Source organism: Electrophorus electricus, chromosome 18 (assembly GCF_013358815.1).
Source record: "Electrophorus electricus isolate fEleEle1 chromosome 18, fEleEle1.pri, whole genome shotgun sequence".
Lineage (NCBI taxonomy): Eukaryota > Metazoa > Chordata > Actinopteri > Gymnotiformes > Gymnotidae > Electrophorus > Electrophorus electricus.
The window spans coordinates 6229772-6248197 of record NC_049552.1 but is presented as its reverse complement, the minus strand read 5'-3'; the positions used below and the strand labels follow the sequence as shown (position 1 = coordinate 6248197).

Here is an 18426-nt window from a genome sequence, read left to right as displayed (position 1 = left end):
TGACTATTGAAAACCTTGAGGAAACCACAAGGACGTGACGTCAATTTTCTGTGCCGTGTGAAGGCGTTTGTTTTACTGGAGCGAGACGTTAGACGTGTCCTCAATATAAAGGTAATTTCGTCGTTACTTCATATGTTGGCACATAATTTATTCATTGCAGTTGAAACATTCACGTGAATGTTTCGTTCTGTTGGTTGCACTACGTCAGGTTTTGCTGATGTAACTCGTTAAAAAGCAATACATTTGGGCTAGCTAGCTACCGCTAGCCTAGGTTACCGGTTAGCTAACTCATGGTTAACTGAAAATCCGTGGTAACGTTAGCTAGCTTCGAAAGGTGCAGAGTTAGCCAACTGGCTTATCAACAAAACCGGTATTTCGTTAACGAAATACCGGTTTTGTTGATAATCAGCTAGCTAGGTTAGTGAAGTACGGACTGTCTGGAACATATCGGGAATAAAACTTCCCAATTTATCCCCAGATGCCTCTGCCTCCAGCTCTCCTGGCTCGTCTAGCCAAGAGAGGAATCGTTAAACAGTCGGACCATGGTAAGGTTTTAACGTTAACTTGGCATCGTTAAAACCATTATGTTTCGTAATTTGGTTAGCTATATTACATTGTATTTTCACCCATGACCAACTGATTTATTTGTCTGATTCTGACTGTCGAAAGAAACCGAAGAGGAAATCATCGCTGAAGACTATGACGACAACAACGTAGATTACGAAGCCACAAGGCTTGAAAATTTACCGAACAACTGGTACAAAGTATTTGACCCCAACTGGTAAGCAGTGCAGCAGACTTATTTGTATTGCTGTATTTGTAAAATGTTCTTATTCTCTATATATATATATATATATATATATATATATATATATATATATATATATATATATATAAAACTCATTCATGGAATGCTCAGGGATTTAAGAACAACTCATTAAAGCACTCAAGTATTTATGTGAGCAACAATCAAGTTGTAATAGCAATCGCAACAGACTTGAAGTTCTTATCCAAGTTTTAAAGCAGTGTAAAGCTGTTTGCTGTTGTTTCATTAAAATCTTATTCATATAAGTGACTCAGATGAAACATTTTATTGTTAGATAATGCCATTGATTCAAACCCTGTTGACAAGTTGTGTGGCTTAGGTGGGGTGATAAAGTTTAACTGGAGGAGTTTGGGTCGTTTCATAACTCCGTTAAATTGTGCACCTGGACTTGTCTGAGCAAACGGCTCCGTAAAATGTTACACAGAACTCTGATTGACCAGGGAGAGGTGTTTTAGCCAGCTTAATTTCTGTATAGGTTTGTTTTGGATTTCTAGTGACACACGGTCCTTTCTGTTTTTCTGCAGTGGTCTTCCATACTACTGGAATGTGGAGACAGACCTGGTGTCCTGGCTGTCCCCCAATGACCCTACAGCCATCATTACTAAGGCTGTTAAGAAGCAGAGAGGTATAAAATTAAAGCAAGAAGTGAATGAATGTAAGCTCCATGTTTAAAAAGAAAAAAGAAAGAAAACAATGAGAAGTTCTACCAGTTCTACCAACGAGAAGTCTTCTGCTCCTCAAATTTGACTTGTTGAATGGCCTTAAACTTCATGAATGTTTTAGGTGTTGCTGTGCTGATGTGATATGTTGTAACGTTTGCTGTTCTTAGTGGAGATCATAGATGACAGGGGGGATGTCCACCACGAGAAGATGGACAGAGAGCGGGAGCGTGACAGGGAGCGGGAGAGAGACCGGGACCGGGACAATGGACGTGACGGTGGACGGGACCGAGACCGACGAATGAGGAGAGAGGACATGGGCCCATACAACAAATCAAAGCGAGGTAATCTGTGTGATGGATTGCTAAACCGTCTGACAATGAATGAATGCTAGAGAGATCTGGTAGCATTATGCAAATCATCCTGTTTGAATCCTGATAAATTCAACCTATGATTGGATCTGTTTGCATAGTAAATTTAAAGGAGCAATTAGTCCTTTTACTGACAAATTCTCTCTCTCTCTCTCTCTCTCTCTCTCTCTCTCTCTCTCTCTCTCTCTCTCTCTATATATATATATATATATATATATATATATATATATATATATATATATATATATATATATATATATATAATTTTTTTTAAAATTATTATTATTTTTTTTATTTAATCATATTTTATAAAGTACCATTCATCTGAATAACAAACTTTCTTTGTGGTCCTCAAATAAACAAGTTTATGCTCAATAGAGCGTATCCCCCACAATGGAGGTGGCCGTGATTTAAAAATACATTTAGTACAAGAATATGAAACATTTCAGGCCACTGTGTGTCAGTATAATGACTGTTTCATAATGTGAAGAATCACTGGAAAAATGAATGCTAATTTAAATTCCTACATTTAATTCTGCTATAGCCTAAGAATCATAAACATTGACAGAATTCAGATCAAATGTTTCTCTTACTGTTCATATAGGTGGAAGCCGGAAGCAGCAGCAGGAGGAGATGGATCCTATGGATCCCAGTGCGTATTCAGACGCTCCGAGGTAACCACCAAATTGACCTCTCTTCTGTTTATTCTCCCCTTTGCTTTAATTAACCTTTTACAAAACACTCTCCTGCTCTATTTTGTTTCTGTAATGTTGTAGTGACATTACAGTAGATTATTGAGAAATATGAAGCCATCCCATTGTTTTGGAGTCTGTATGTGCCCATCCCTGGATAACTGCTAAATGTTTATTTGCTTGACTGAGGAAGGTTAAAGCTCACTGGAGACGATCGCACTCGGGTGTGGTACATGTAACCCCCTGTTGAATGTCGTGCTGGTGGTTTTTTGCAGGGGTTCATGGTCCACTGGCCTGCCCAAGCGGAACGAGGCCAAAACAGGGGCAGACACCACAGCAGCGGGGCCCCTCTTTCAGCAGAGGCCATACCCAAGCCCCGGAGCCGTGCTCAGGGCCAACGCTGAGCACACCAGGCGCCTGGAAGAGAAGGACGAAGACGACTGAACAGGAATGCAGTGCCCATAGAGCCTTCATCACCACCTAAGGAGTGATGACCATTAATAACATGCGGGAGTAGGAAAACCACATGCGCAATTACAGTGACCATGGCTCAGGTCTGGTTGAACAGTGCACCTCACCCTTGTGTGTGCTGATGGAGCCGCCAGATGGTGTTTGGAACACATTTCGGTGAATAAACAAGACAGATGTTTTTCCTACCTGGTACCCTTGTGGCCCCATTTTGTTTTAAAACCATTTGCCATGCACAGGAAAAAAGCAACAGGTGAGTAGTGTCATTGTCTTTCAGCATGGCAGCAAGAGCAAAGAAGGACAAAGTCCTTGATTGATTAGATTTGGGTCAGAGGTCAAATCTGCAGGAAAGTAGGTCTCTGGGTAGAGGGTTTGTGGCTGCTGGTCCACACTCTTTATGCCTGTAGTCATCTGTTGGCCTTGCCTAAGAGCATCCACTTAATTTAGACTTGTTGATTTAAATTTTGTGTATCAGATGAGATTTAAACCCCTGGGTTAGGTTAGAAAAGATTACTGTCATTATTTAAAGGACTGAATGAAACCAATCTAGTATGATGCTTTGCAGTGGTTCAATTTTTTAAAAAAGGTTCTATGGGCTTTTTGCTGTCTAGTAAGGTTCTACACTTTTAATGGCAACTATCCCCATGCCCTCTGACCGAGTCTTTTGTATGCCAGTTTGATATTTGTAAATATGCCCGTGTATTATAGATTGTGTAGCCTGGAGTCATTGGAGTGCTTTTTTTTAACTGAACCAATTGAAAGACACCAGTGTAAAATGTAAATGCTTAATTTCTTGGCAAATTAAATCAGTTTGTTTACGTAAAGTCCATGCAATGTCTACGTGCTTTATTTTTTATGATTCTTATCTTTATAGTCAGGAATAGCTGAAAGAGCTTCATAACCACTTTGGCAGTTTCTGAATTTACTCAGAAATAATGCTGTTGCTTTTATTCCCAATACTTTGAAAGCAGGAAAAATACATACATCTTTGCAGAAGTAGTAAAAACGGTGTAGTGCGCAAGGCTTCCAGAGAAAAAGGATATTTTGGACAAAGGTCCTTCATCAGCTGTGCAGCTGTGGGCTTTAAAAATTCAACCATGATTCAAGGACAAAATATACACTCGTTATAAAATTGTAGGTTACAGTAAAGTATGCCTGAAATTTATTTGAAACAGCTTCTCAGAAATACTAAATGGTCTTAAGTTAACTTATTCCTCAGAGATACTATGCAACACTCTATGCTCATAAATTGTAGTGCTATGATAAAGCAGGGAATTGCTGAGGGACCATCAAATGTACTCTCACGTTGGCCTATGTCTTTAGTTCGTTCCCAGCAGTTTAAAATCCAGGAATCAAGGTGTAATACCCCAACTCTGTGTATGCAACAACTACAATACCAGGCTTTTGAAAGGAAAGAAATTCCTTCTGTAGGTTTAATTGACCTTTGTAGTAAATTGTGGCTTTAAATACATTATTTAAAAGAAAATCTAAAGTTAAAGTATCGTAGAAGAATTTCGAACTTAAACATGTCCTGCTTCTTTTTGATGAACAAGAAGATTTTTATTATAAAAATGACCCAATGTTGCAGTGATTCTTACAGCACATATACAAAACCTACCACAAACAGCTCATTTTCCACATCAAAATGAAGTGTGAACAATATTGTAGAGGTGGCAGGTGAAGAATGACCCAATCGTGCCTTTTCCGTAGAGCAAGACTGGACAGTTCAGCTCACAGGAAATGTGGCCTTAAAAACATAGGGCTCGTCCCAGAGACCCGAAGGACGATTCCAGTTCCAGTCAATTGTGACCCAAGCTAAGTATGAAGTAATGCACCTGGATGAATACAATGTTGTGGGTGCAGGGATCCAGTGGATGTTGACCAGTGCCGGTCGTGCCCATTGCTGGTCCAAGCGATTCCTTCCCACCGTCAAACGTGTTCTATGGTTCTTCAGCTGTCTCCGCCCACGTAATGACAGATGGAGTCATAATCCAGGGTGAAGACCCGTTCCTCATAACGGTCCAGCTCCACCATAGCTCGACACTTCTCCTTATCACGCTTCAGTATACGACCCACCTGCCCCCCAAACGCGCACGTGCACACATTAGAAAAATAAAAACACCGTAACCTTTTGCACCATCTTTGTGTCTTTATAGGACCTTTAAACATTTGCATTTACTAATATGTTCAAGAAGGGTCAGTTAAGGAGTTAAATAGTGATTTGTGAACAGGATGTTCACGTACCTGTCCTCGGTGTTCACCAAGCACCACCATAACGGAGTCAGTGTCGCCTTTGGGCACAATGGTCTCCAACATGGCCTGTCTCACATCTGACAGGGAAACACAGGAAACAGACCTCTCAAGTGTGAGCTGCTCCACGTCACCTACAAATGCTTCCACCGCACAGTGAAACATGCCGACTCATCCTGCTTACCGTCGAGCAGCCGGCCCTCATCTGTACGGCACACGCAGATATCAGGGGTGAGCACGTCCTCGACCCTCATCTGAGTGGAACAGACCAGTCGGGGTTAATCACACAACTGTCGGCCCTCGTCAGCTAGAGACCGGTTTCTAAACGTGACACTGGATCTGGGGAACCCAGGGGAGACCCGAAGAATAAAAATGTCACACAACCGGTAAAGCGTCGTTTAGTAAGGCCCAGCTTAACTGTCAAGCTTAAATATCAAGCTCAGCGCAGTAATAATGGCCCAGTGCGCCCAGAAAATCCAGCTTCAGCAGTTATGCTACAAAGACGGGACGAAGAGGGTGGAACGGTACCTTGGAGTTGTAGTATTTGCCTCCTTTGAAAGCTTTGTCTATGAAGCGCACACGGAGGTCCCTCTGGAGCCAGGAGAGGGCAGAGGGAGAAGCGCGGTACTCCTTCACAGGCGGCGGCTTCTCTCTAAAGCGGAGACCAAGACAGACTTCGGCATATCGCTCGGCTAGAAAGCCCTGTCAGTTTATTTTATTCATTAATTACAGCAAACGCTTTAGGGACGAACCAATTTCCAGCAGACGCCTGCCTGTCGGACAGCGGGAGAGGTGGCTCGTTACGGGCTATTCTCAGCGGAAGGTTTATTTGAACACATTCTGCTGGTTTTGTTGTATTTACCGTCGTAGCTCATGTGTAGACGCTCGTTACTGCCGTGGTAGGTGGCACTTACCCGTCAGCACTGCTATCCTGCTGCTTTCTCTTTCTTTGTCCATGCTCGCGTGCCGAAGGACGGTCTTTGGCCCGCTCGTCCCTGCCATCCAGCCTCGCCTCCGGCTCCTCTCGACGACGCGCTTTCTCTCGCTCGCTCTCCTTTTCTCGCTCTCTCTCCTTCTCCTTGTGTGCTTTGCTAAGGCGACCTGGGAGGAAACGTGTAACAGAGTGCCATTTTGATGACTCGCGTATTCATACACGGGATGCTCACATTATTCTTCCCCAATCAACTTTTTACATAATCATGTGAAATGTTACAATGTAGTGTTAAGCCCATCGTTTTAGTAGGATACAGATTGCATGTCAATACCCCCCCCCCCCCCCCAACACTGTTAGCTCTGAGAAGGTGTCACAAAAAACTACAATGACTCTCAGGATGCAGGAGCAAGTAGATGTGACTCTCCATGGTGTAAAGAAGAAAGAAAACAGAAACCAAAAATGACTTCCCAAACTGAACTGAAACTAATAAACCAAGAAACCAACCCCCCCACTACTGCTCAGCACCATTTCTCAACTCTGATATGGCTCTTAACTGGGTGCATGCATGCTTTGTGTATGTGTGTGTGTGTGTGTGTTCCACAACACCTTGCTGTTGATTACAGGAAATAACAGGTGACGTGATTCTGCTTTGGGTGCAAACAGTAAGAGCTTAAGAGCTGTCTTAACACCACCCTTCACAGAACCACCAGTTCTGTGACCTGCATTGCACGCTGACCTTGCTTCTCTGTCTTATTCACATCTCCTTAGAACACTCTAGAACAAAACATCTCCATCTACTCTGCTTGGGTTCAGCGGCTCCGTTTTACTGGTAAAGGTGGACTCACTGAGGTCTTTACTGTACTTGTCATACTCCTTCTGGGGGATGAGGCGGACGGCATGCTGGCTGATGGTCACGGCCTTCCCCCCAATGGCGAGCTTCACCACGACCCTGGCGTTGTCTGCGTCCACGCCTTCTATCTGGAGCCCGCATGGAAGCAAGTCTTAGACTACAGCATAAGCTGTTCTGGTAGGCCAACAACGCTGAGATATGAATGTGGTAACACTGGTGCATTTGCGGATAACCTTTCTCACCTTCGCGTAGAGTTCTTTGTGGGCCCCAGACTGGATCAGCACGCAGCCTCCGGGCCCCATCACGAGAGCCTCCTCCTCTTTTCCCCTCTCGTCCCCAGGCTTGGGGGGCCGTTTGGGCCTCGTGGGCTCCAGGTCCTTAATGGCAGAACGGTCGGCCCCAAGACCCAGGCCTTTGGGCCTCAGCTGGTGCTCTATAGGCTTAACGTCCCTGTGAGAGGCAAAGTCATCAGTCTGAGCTGTAATAATAACAATAATAATAAAAATAATGTTAGATTATATACCACCTTTCACAAAAACCCAAGGAAGGAAACACTGGAAAGTATAACCTACTGCAGAACAGTTATGCAGTACCTTGCAATGCATGTGCCACTGCCTCTATTGCAGTGCAAACGAAACACAGAGAAAGGCGTCTTGGAGCAATGACTTGGACAAGGGTAGAGAGGAGGGGAGAGACACGGGGAGAGAGAGATGTGCAGAGAGGGAAGAAGGAAGGGAGAGGTCGACACGACAAAAAAGAAAGGGACAACTGTAGAACTCGGGTAGGAGAGAGAGCGAGGCCGAGCGAGAGCAGGACTTACTGTTTGAATGTGCGGCCGATGCCTTCTCCTTCCTTCCAACCCATCCCCTTCAGCATGGCCAGGCCGTAAGCCTCCACGGGCACTCGCTCATAGTCAGCCTCTGTGGACTAATGCAGAGGAACCCATCACTCACACACAAACCTATTCTTAGCCCGATTCTGCAGCTCACCGAACATGATCCTATATCTCTGAGGAGCTTACTCTCATTTACACAGTCAAAACCTGATTGTCACTCAGCATGGAGTATGCTCACAGTTACACACGCGCATGCGTGCGCGTGCACACACACATGCTGAAACACTCTAATTCTGAACACACCACCACCTGCAGTCAAGGTGATAATTAGCTGCTGTAGCTACTGCTTGCATTTGCCTCCATGCATAAAGTTTTGGTTCCCCTAACAGCTTTCCACTGCACAGGTGCGAGGGCAGCACTGCTGCACCCACTACTTTCATCCAAGTAAATAGAGTATTGGGATTCTGGATATTATGAGAGTCGGAGGGAGAACCACAGAGAGTGAAAGAAAGAGTGAGTGAGTGAGCGAGAGAGAGAGAGAGAGAGAGAGAGAGTGCAGAGTAAGCACAGTGGACCTGTCAGAGGACGGCATCACCACTCATTTCATTAAGACACACCCTTTTAGTCAGAACACATGCATACATAGGGACACACACACACACACACACACACAAGCTGTGTTTGAGTGTGCCACATGCATCTCGATTTTGAGGTTTCAGTGGCCTGTGCTGACGCAGCCATATGCAGATGAGAAGAGTGGACCAGGCAGGGTCTGCTGCAGGCCCACAACACACACACACCCCAGCAACATTATAGACGGAGACGCCACTTCATTCACAGTCAACCACCTGACAGAAGGAGCGGCACAAGTGAAGAGCTACAGAACTGCTCCATTCAGAGCACCTCTCAATGCGCACACCTCGCCTGAGACTTCCACAGTCTTAGCATTTATACCGTGACTGTAGAATAACACTAAAACTAGTTCATTCTATTTAAAACCAGCAATAATTTGCAATGACAGAGTTATTTTGGGAAGAAAATGTTAATAAAGTCTTTTTTTTTTATACTTTTTTTTAAGCGTTTCCATCTACATCATCACTTGTGCTTGAAGGTGAACCTGTAGAACTGAAGATGCAAACGCCCTCTGAAAACCAGAGACTACACACACACACACACACACACACACACACACACACACACACACACACACACACACACACACACAGCCTCCAAACCTCATAGACCTTAGGCCTAGCACATAGCATAAGGTTTATCTACAGAATCATGGGGTAGTCGTGCTTTATAGATCAGCAAGCATACCTGAAAGCTGTGTGTTACTGTGTTCATTTGAGAACTCAAAAAAAACAAACAACACTTGGGCATCTGGCATTCTCTGGACCTTGTATTTGAAGTAAACACACACACAAGCACAACATGACTTTCCTCGACTGAATGTCTGCAGTGTCAAGCTTCGAGTTGGACATTACAACCCACCTTCCACAACACCCGACACATCCGTTCCTCCCTTTCACACCCTTTCTCCTGACTCACCGACTCAGGCCTGAGGTCCACTCGGACGCGTTCCCCATCCTCGAAGCCCTGTGGTACCTGGTTCTGCATAACCAGGGGGATGGCGAGGCTTGGGTCGGTCTGAGGGCCATTCAGCCATCTTTCCTGCTGCTTCCGAGACTCTGAGGTACAAGAGAACGAACATTCCGGTAACATTAGTCATTCTAATTAGCTTTATTTCATTACATTATGAACATAAAAAGTAGATTATGGTACCCTAATACTTTATTAGTTTGTCTGTGATTGTTAAATAACTAATATTATAGCTTGTAACATTGGAAGAAACGTTTATGTTAAATCTGAGCAATATAACTTTGTGTTAACTTTAACACTATAATATTGCCAAGCAGAACACAGTTGCGTTAAGAAACCTATTACATTTTTAGCCATATCTGTGCGCTAAACTTTGAAACAACCTGTAGACCAGCTTGACTGAGAAATTTGTGTTCACCTACACTAATATAACAGAGGAGAATTCACGGGAGTAAGCAAACTAAAATACAAATCTCATGGGCTTATTTATAAGTCAGTGATGACTTCTTTTAACAGATTTCAGAAAACATCTGCAAAGAGGTGAAAAAAGAACATAACCTCTTCACAAGTACAGTAAAGTTTTTGTTAATACCTTCCATAAGTAACTTGCACTGAGCCATTTCAGGAATATATACTGACCTACACGTTTACATATCTTGATTATGTTCCATTACACACCGATACATAAAGTATTCATCCCCACCTTCTAGGAGCTCTTTCACAGCCTGAGACTCCACAGAATCCTGATCCTGAGAGCCAGAGTTTCTTTGGTCTCCTTCTGTGACACGTTGGGTAGCTTCTTCTTGCCTGTACCAGCGGTTCTTTTGAATCAGTGGAATGATGATCTCCTTTGGCTTGTCTACTGGCTTGGTACTACACAAGGTTGAACGGCAAAGGAATCGCAAGACGTTAAAAGAAGTGGTTAGCTAGCTAGCAGCATAACCAGCTAACCAACTGCTAGCACAATATGAAAACTGTTTTCTCACTTTGCAGAAGAGCACAATAGGTTTTTTTGGTGTGTGAAATCAGTGACGTACAAAGCTATATGACCTAGGTTTGGTTCATCACGTCAAAATAGGTTAGTGACAAACTAACACGCTAGCTATCTGATAGCATTACCTTTTCAATTCCTTCCCCTCGACTTCAATTAAGTAATCTCGCTCTTCCGTCTTGCCAGTCTTGGCCTTATTCAATGTTTTACTAAAACTGAAAGAAACAGGACCAGATTTCTTTTCTCCATCATGTGTGTTTAATGACTTTCGATTATCCCCGCGCTCTTGCTGTGGCTCCGGCGACGCCATGTTTGGTTTGTGTGGGTGTGGGCGTGTGTATATGGCGCGGAAGATTGGGTAAATTCTGGTTAATGTAGTTTTATTAGAGAGTTATTCCTGATAGTAGATGAACAAACACAATACATTTCCCAGAATGCAATTCACTGTGTATGTTCCACTTCAGATCACAGATTAACCACGGGTCGATACAGAAAATCCACCCCAGCGAAAAAGTGATACGGCAACTGATAAGAAAATAACGCAGGGCAAGATACGTTTGTAATATTCCTCTGAAATAAACCATGGTTTATTTTACTAAGAAAAACTTGCTTAGTATTTCTTTCATTTGGATTAACGCGGTTTCTTAATTTATATAATCGTATTTGGATATTTGGACCATTCTTCTTGCGTTAAACGTTACATACAGACTGTTTTATTAGGATGCAAATACAAAACTAGTCATTTGAACAAAGTCTGTACAGGCATCGTGCACGACAGATTTAAATTTTGTTGCTAGAATAGCATGAGTTATCTTGCTTTATTCGTTTGATCTGTGGTGAAAGCCCCCTAGTCAAGTCACTTAGCTAACCATATAGCTTACAGTGTGAAGTGCACAGTGGCTCATGAGTACACGGGCGTGTGGAAGTAAACATTTAATATGACATTTGACATAACAGCATGGCAATAGGACAAGGCTTGTAAGAGCAATAATGTATTAACTTAAAGTAGTGCACATTATTGATTTGAATAATGCTAGTAAATACGAATTATTTTACGTTCACATAATAAAGTAATAAGGAAAAATCGGGTTAGATGTATTTATGATTTGTGATCAGCCTGTGGGGTGGGAACTCAAGGTTAAATTCAGCCCAGGACCAATTTAACGACATCTAGGCTTACATGACAGTTGATTTATAATTTTCTCATCTCATAAAATGTGACATTGAAACACATGTAGCTGAACATATCCGCCCTTGGGAGATTTGGAAATATTTCCACGTTTGCTCAAACAAACTGTGCCAAAATGTTAAAAATTTTAATCTGATAGGCTACAACTGTTCAATTAAAACGCAGTTTAACTTGAATTTCCCACAAGTTACTACTCCGCCTAACGAGTCTCACATTTCTTTTGCCAACCGTTTTTTTCTCCCTGATCCGTGTAGCGCAACGATTTTAACGAAACTGGCAAAGTACCTGACGCGCTTACACTTAGGGGCGGTTCTTCTCCTTTATGTCTTTCCCTCCCCTTATCACCCATCGCTTATTCTTGTTATTGTTTTGTTTCCTCTTTGCCTCTGTCTGGGGATATTCCACCATGCGGTTGTAAGATCAGATTTTGTCCAGTGTCACAGATCCCCCGCAGCACGCCTTGGCTACTGTACTGCTATGAGACCCACCGGACGTCCGTGACACCATTCCCGAGTTTGAAATCAATACTGTCGCCGTGATCTGCTTATTGAGTGCTGTGCCAGCCTTAGCGTAATGTACATCTAAATTAAAGAAACCCAACCAGTGTAAAAGGGGGAACCATGCTGTGGAGGAACGGAAAACTGAAGGTAAGGTTCAAGCTTTACTAGAATAACCCAGCTTTGATTAAAAGTGCATTTGTAGCAGTCACTCGATATCCTGCTGTTACAATAATGTAAATTAAAAAAAAAAACCTGTAGGTTTCAGTGTGCTCGTTCCGGTGTCTTAAAGGTATATGACTGCCTCCGTATGCCTCGACCCCGTTGTCCGTTTTATTTTTTTTGTCCTGTCGTAGATCATCATTGGTCCCGTGCTCAGCTGGGCAACATCTCTCGAGTTGCAACAGTGACCAAATAACGCGTCTGGCGTGCGCATCGCAGCTGCGCTTGCTATTTCCTAGGTACACAGACACGAAATACGATACGAGTTGCACGTTGTTTAAAAGTTAAGCTATCAAGGAATATTTAAAATAATTAGCATTTATTGATTTCTTCTGGGCAACATTTTATCGTCTTCATCTTTGAACGTTTGGGTCAGGTCTACTTTTCGCTGACTCAATGTATATAGACGCCTTTAAACGGATTATTTGTGAACGACTGAACTGTTTGAAAAGGATGTGTGTGTGTCAACGACAATACGGGTGAGTATTTTCTACAAATATTGTGTGAATCAGGCAGCGTGTGTGACAACGAATGAGGGTTGGAGAAACGGCAGGAGTTAAGCAGTTAACAGATATGTTGTGCGTGGCCAAAGTATCCAAATACTTAAACTATCACAAATAATTTAACTTTCAATCACTTTAAAACATAGTTAAAACAATTTCAGTCATTTTTTTGTGTGTAATTACTCGTTTAATTATGGGCAAATAATAGCAGTAATGCAAATTAGATTATTTGCTATTTTAAAACATAATGTGAAACTCATGTCAGCGTTTCTATATATGACACGTGACCTAGGCTTTTTATAGTTTAAAAACACATTTTACATGACATTACGGGTGTTTTTAGATAAACTGGTAGTTGTGGTGACATGTCTATAAATGTGTTACTACTATCATAACTTCAGCTAAGCGTCAGCTAAATGCCATAAATGTAAATGTAAATGTACTACTATCATAACTTAAATGCGATTTCTGATATAAGTTCTCATAGGTCTTTGAAATCCACTTGCAAGTAAATAGTTCCTTATGTTTCCACATCACTTGGTAAGTCATGCGAGGAGGGTTTGTTTGTGTGTGAAACACACATATAAACATTTGTATTACTGTAATCACTACTGATGCCTTAAGGGACCCGTGAACTTAGGACAACTTTATTCTTCCTTACGTGTGACATTTGCATAATGTTTTTCTGCGCATGTGTTGTGTGTGTGTGTGTGTGTGTGTGTGTGCTCACATACAGGGTGTGTCCCAGCCTGTACTGAATTGATGACTGCTGTGACCCTGAATTTACTGGCATTTCCTTAGGCTAAGGGAGCAGTCAAGGTTACTGTACTGTTATGAATCATTCATTAAGTATCAGAGTGAGAGAAACAGAGATAGATAGAGGTTGAGAAAGAATGGAAGGAGAGATTTGCTCTGTTTCAAGTCCTAAGACAAAGTCATAGCCATCTTTAATTACAGTGTTTTATGCGGTGTGTGTGTGTGTGTGTGTATGTGTGTGTGTGTGTGTGTGTGTGTGTGTGTGTGTGTGTGTGTGTGTGTGTGCGTGGTCATCCATTTATATTTCTAATTTGCTCCTTGCCATTCCCTGGTCCTCTCAATCTCCAATATCCACAATACAAACTTCTGACTAATTACTTCTAAAGCCTCTTATTGTAGTGCACTGGCTGGTTCTCAGTGTGATCTTCATTTGGGCTAATATGATTGCTTGCAGTCTGCTAAAGAGACCATCCAGATGCCTGCTTTAGTTCACGCTATGGAGCCCATGTGTTGTGACTGCTTGTTAATTGGCTGATTATATGCAGAAAGCACACCTCACCTTTATACATATTCAAGGATACGTGCTGAAGATGTGATAGGGAGGGCGGGAGAGAAAGATGGTCAGATAGTGAACTGTTTACCCTTGACAGAGTAGGGCAGAGATCCACTGACAATTCTCCATCTGTGGTTCTCACTGGATTTTCCATGTTATTACTGTTGGAGTCTGTCTCTTTTATTCAAGAGCATTGTTCTCTGTTCTGGTGTGGTCTACACAGAGATCGCTTTCAAAACCTGTGTTTGGACCCATAGGAGAGGCGGCAGACCATGAGCTCCAATACCCACTTGCTAAATGTAAACAAATATGGCACAGTTGTCAGAGAATTGATGAATTCCCTTACTGCTTCAGTCAACAATGATAAATGTACCTGCATGAAAGCAATCAACGTGGCACATCGTCCGAACTATGTCTGCTGAAGCAATTCATTGAACTGAAGCAACATATAGCCATTATATCGTTCATCGTCTTCCAAAACTTTAATCCCCTGGTCAGTATCTTTACTGTTCTCCATCTTTCTTCATTATTCCAATCAAATGAGCCCAGGCAGTGTTGAAGCTTGGAAGGATAAACTGCAGAAATAAATATAAATCAGAGTGGTGATGGATTGCACGGGCTGGACAGATATTTATAACCCCGTGTGAGGGAAGTGTTTTCCTGTAAAATTGTTGCGGGCTGAAAGAGCCACATGCAGCCTTGAGCTGGAGACTAGTGTGCTGGCCCATGAGAAGGGGGGGGGGGGGGGGTATATCAATATCAGGACGAGGGAGGGTGTAAGGGAGAGGACAGACGACGTGGTGGAGCGAGGCAGAAGCAAAGAGGGTGGAAAAGACAAGAGGTGAAGAAGTGTTCAGGAGAGGAAGGTGGGTGAAAGAGAGGAGGGGAAAGACAGAGGGAGATGAAGAGAAACCGAGAGACAGAGGGCAGAAGGGAGAAAGATAGAGAGGGGGAGAGCAGGAGGAATGCAGAAAGGGTCACCTTCAGAGATGGGGACTGATTCAGCAGATTCTCCCTCCCACTTGTGTTACCGCACTGTGACTTAGCAAAGCGTGCTGGGCGCTCACGCACCAATACTCTCTCACCCTGCCTCATCCCTCCATATCCCGCCGTCCGTCACTTGGCAGCCCCCTATCCTCTCCTCGTCCCCGTCTCTCACCACTCGTTCTTCATCTGCTCCCGCCCCACCTCTCCGGTAACTGAACCCTGCATGTGTTTCGAGGGCGTCCTCTGATGTCACGGTTTGCTCTCCCTTACCGTGTCTGCCGCCGCTGTCTGAGCCCGGCTGCTGTGCCTCTTGGGGTTCCATCATATCGCGGCGCTTGGATCCTAGCTTCACCTCGTGTTTTGCTCGTCTGCCTCAGCTGTTCTTCTCTTCTTTCTCATTTCTGTCTCCCACTCCCTCTCTTCCTCCCTGTGTTCTTGGCAACACATCTCTATCCATCATCCTGTCGCTCTGGAGTTGTTAACATATTCTGGCTGTCTTTATTAAGTTTGATCTTTCTCTCATAATTGGTGGAGTTTAACTAAAGCTCACATAAATCCTGGTCATTTAAAAGCCTTCAAGCTGCCAATTTTTTGCAGGTGAAAAGTAGTGGAAATATATTCTGTAAATAATCTGTCTGGGATATTTCAATCAGGCAGTACAAAGCTGGCACCTCTCTGTCAGTAGATGCTAGTGAAAAATAAGGAAACACATCAGAGGCTGATGAACTTAAAATACCCCTGTGCTGCAGTTGAGTCAATGAGACATGCAGTGAATCTACTTGTATCTGCAATACTGATTACTGATTGGGGCTTTCCATTTCAGTGCAAAGCCCAGGGTGCGGGTGAACGAGGCCGTGTGTTTTTCATCCCGCTCGCACTTACTCTTTCATTTCTGAATGTGCCTCGGTCAGCCATACCCATTCGCCACTTCAGTGCCCAAGATCTGGACAGGAATGAACAGATTTCCTTCAGATTCATACATGACGATATTCCTCCCCTGGCATGAGCAGAGGCTACTGATAAGACACAAAATGACACATTTAATATCCGGTCTTAGCAAACATAGCAACCTACAGGCTAATGCTGATGTCTGTGTGCCTGTCTGGGTGTCAGCGACAGATTGGAGGTTGTTGGTAATTGAAGACAAGCTGGCTGACCTCCAGTTTTTCGCGGTGGATGAAGATTGGGGTCAGAGCCGATGAATACAGGTTAGGACAAAAAAGGCTATTACAAAACACTGAACTTATTGTATTTTAGGTTATGAATGGAGATTTAATATTTGATAGACTGTAATGAAGAATGTATAAAGTACAAGTTTATTAGGCAGAGTAATAGTACAGAAATAACATCTAGAATCATTGAAACCTTTGAAGAAGTGAGGAAACCTGCATTACGGTAATGCGTATTGTAAAACACATTAATAATAAATAAAGTACAAGCCAGTTTTGTTGAACTAAATGGAAAACTTCCCTATTTCACTTATTTTCTGATACATAATAAAAAAAAAAAAAAACATTGTCCATTTGGAGGAATTTTATTTCACTGCCATACACAGTATCCTACCAAAACTATAGCACATTGCACATCGTCTCTAATTATAGATAAAAGGATTTTTTTTGGAAAAGATACCAGTTAGTTTTACCCTAAGCTATTTGGGTGGGTTGGGCAAATGCTCCACTTTCTGACATGTGTGCTGTGAATAAGCAGGGTGCTATATGGGGCAAAAAGGTGGTGGATACTATTGTAGTGCAGCCTAAAATCACTCATGTGGAATGCGAGGACTGAGCATTGAAGCTAAATAAATAAAATGCCTAATTTAGATTATTCTTTCTTTACTTTAGCAAGAAGAGGCCCATTAACACATTAACACAGTTACTTCAGGCCAAGGGGGACAGAAGGTCTTACGTCTAGAAATAAAAGTTTGTGTATGCTAATCTAAATAGGTCTCACTACATTTGTGGGTTTGGTGTCGCATGTACTAAGTGGAGTAGACTATCACATGGACCAGGGGGTCAGCCCCAGAAGGATGCCACCAAAGAGTCCTCAAGTTCAAACAGAATTAACGATTAATAAAATGACATTGAAGACAACAGACTCAAGCAAGTCAAGCCAAAAACATCACTGGCAAACCCTCAAGAGAAAAATCTATCCCCTTATATATTCTATAACAATTCTTTGACTTTCTGTTAACTGATTAACTGTGGTTCTGGCCTGGGTTTGTCTCAACTGTCAGATTCTCCCATGCAATAAGACCAAAACAAACAAGGCTGTGCTGAGATCACAGTATGTTTGCTGCAATATGCAGTGCTAAGATAGAAAAAATAAGCTGAGCAAAATAAGGCGTTCAGTGGTGATCATTCATGGGTTTTTCCCTGGCCCGCATGTTCTCGGCCAGCATGCCTGCATGAGCAGGAAAGCCTCCCACGATGTTCATATTACACACTTTTAGTTCACAAAGAACAAGGCCTTTATTGGCTTCAAGGAACAGTAATGTTTGGTGAGCAGTCTCTAGTCTATATAGGTGGTTATGATTGTACATCAGTGTGATTGATAATGTCTGGTGAGCTTATGTTTTAAAGCAAGAGCTTTCTGTAGCACAATGGAGTCTTTACCCCCCCCCCCCCCCCCCCCCCCCCCCCAAATCATGTATTTAGAGGTAAGATTAAACAACTGTCTGCCATCTACAGGTTGCTACAGGAACAGGAGGTCATGTCCAGTCTGTGACTGTAAACCTCTGATAAAACAAACAAATAAATCTCATATATGAAAAAGGAAATAAACACACAAAAATGTTAATTTTACATCCTGGAAACATGACTAAGGTTCGCATTGTCACAATCACCTTTCCCAACACAGCAGCCTTCACTAGCCATTCATTATAACCGGTCCTAGTACAGTAGCAACGCCGTTATGTCGAGGCACTCAGGTTAAGCTTGTGTTGGACAGCACGTAATGATGCGTGTCAGGTGAGTGCCACTGATGTGGACATTCCCGTGAAATGGAGCAAGTCTGACTGCTGTTTTTACAATGAGACCATTAGTAAAATTGATTGTCCATTTATGAAAACATAAAAATCACATTAGGCAAGACATATTGATTAATAAATTAGAAGATCATCATGGTACAGTTCATTTGTGAGTGTTATAGATTTTTTAAACTTATTATTTATCTCTCACCTCCCCATATCTCTTTCAGCCCCTGTTCGGTTTTGTTAAGATGTGGAGTTTAATTAGGCACAATC

The 18426-nt window shown here is 42.7% G+C and overlaps 3 protein-coding genes across 3 annotated transcripts in view; 2 read left to right on the top strand and 1 right to left on the bottom strand.

Annotated features, from left to right (window-relative positions):
- Positions 1 to 29: 29 nt before the first annotated feature.
- Positions 30 to 3845, top strand: pqbp1 (polyglutamine binding protein 1). The gene is made up of 7 exons (XM_027012212.2): positions 30 to 111; positions 479 to 545; positions 670 to 781; positions 1351 to 1451; positions 1656 to 1829; positions 2461 to 2530; positions 2824 to 3845. The coding sequence occupies exons 2-7, from the start codon at positions 479 to 481 to the stop codon at positions 2990 to 2992; spliced, it is 693 nt and encodes a 230-aa protein (XP_026868013.2). The 5' UTR covers positions 30 to 111; the 3' UTR covers positions 2993 to 3845.
- A 94-nt stretch (positions 3846 to 3939) lies between these two features.
- Positions 3940 to 10794, bottom strand: gpkow (G patch domain and KOW motifs). The gene is made up of 11 exons (XM_027012189.2): positions 10607 to 10794; positions 10191 to 10360; positions 9437 to 9576; positions 7871 to 7977; positions 7293 to 7500; positions 7046 to 7178; positions 6181 to 6367; positions 5795 to 5918; positions 5451 to 5520; positions 5261 to 5346; positions 3940 to 5092 (listed from the first exon to the last, which is right to left on the bottom strand). The coding sequence occupies exons 1-11, from the start codon at positions 10786 to 10788 to the stop codon at positions 4967 to 4969; spliced, it is 1533 nt and encodes a 510-aa protein (XP_026867990.2). The 5' UTR covers positions 10789 to 10794; the 3' UTR covers positions 3940 to 4966.
- Positions 10795 to 12067: 1273 nt separating this feature from the next.
- The window catches only part of LOC113578798 (membrane-associated guanylate kinase, WW and PDZ domain-containing protein 3), a 61928-nt gene continuing 55569 nt past the window's right edge, over positions 12068 to 18426 (top strand). The window contains exon 1 of the mRNA XM_035536527.1: positions 12068 to 12314. The gene's annotated coding sequence lies outside the window, so the exon portion shown is untranslated. The remainder of the gene's footprint in view (positions 12315 to 18426) is intronic.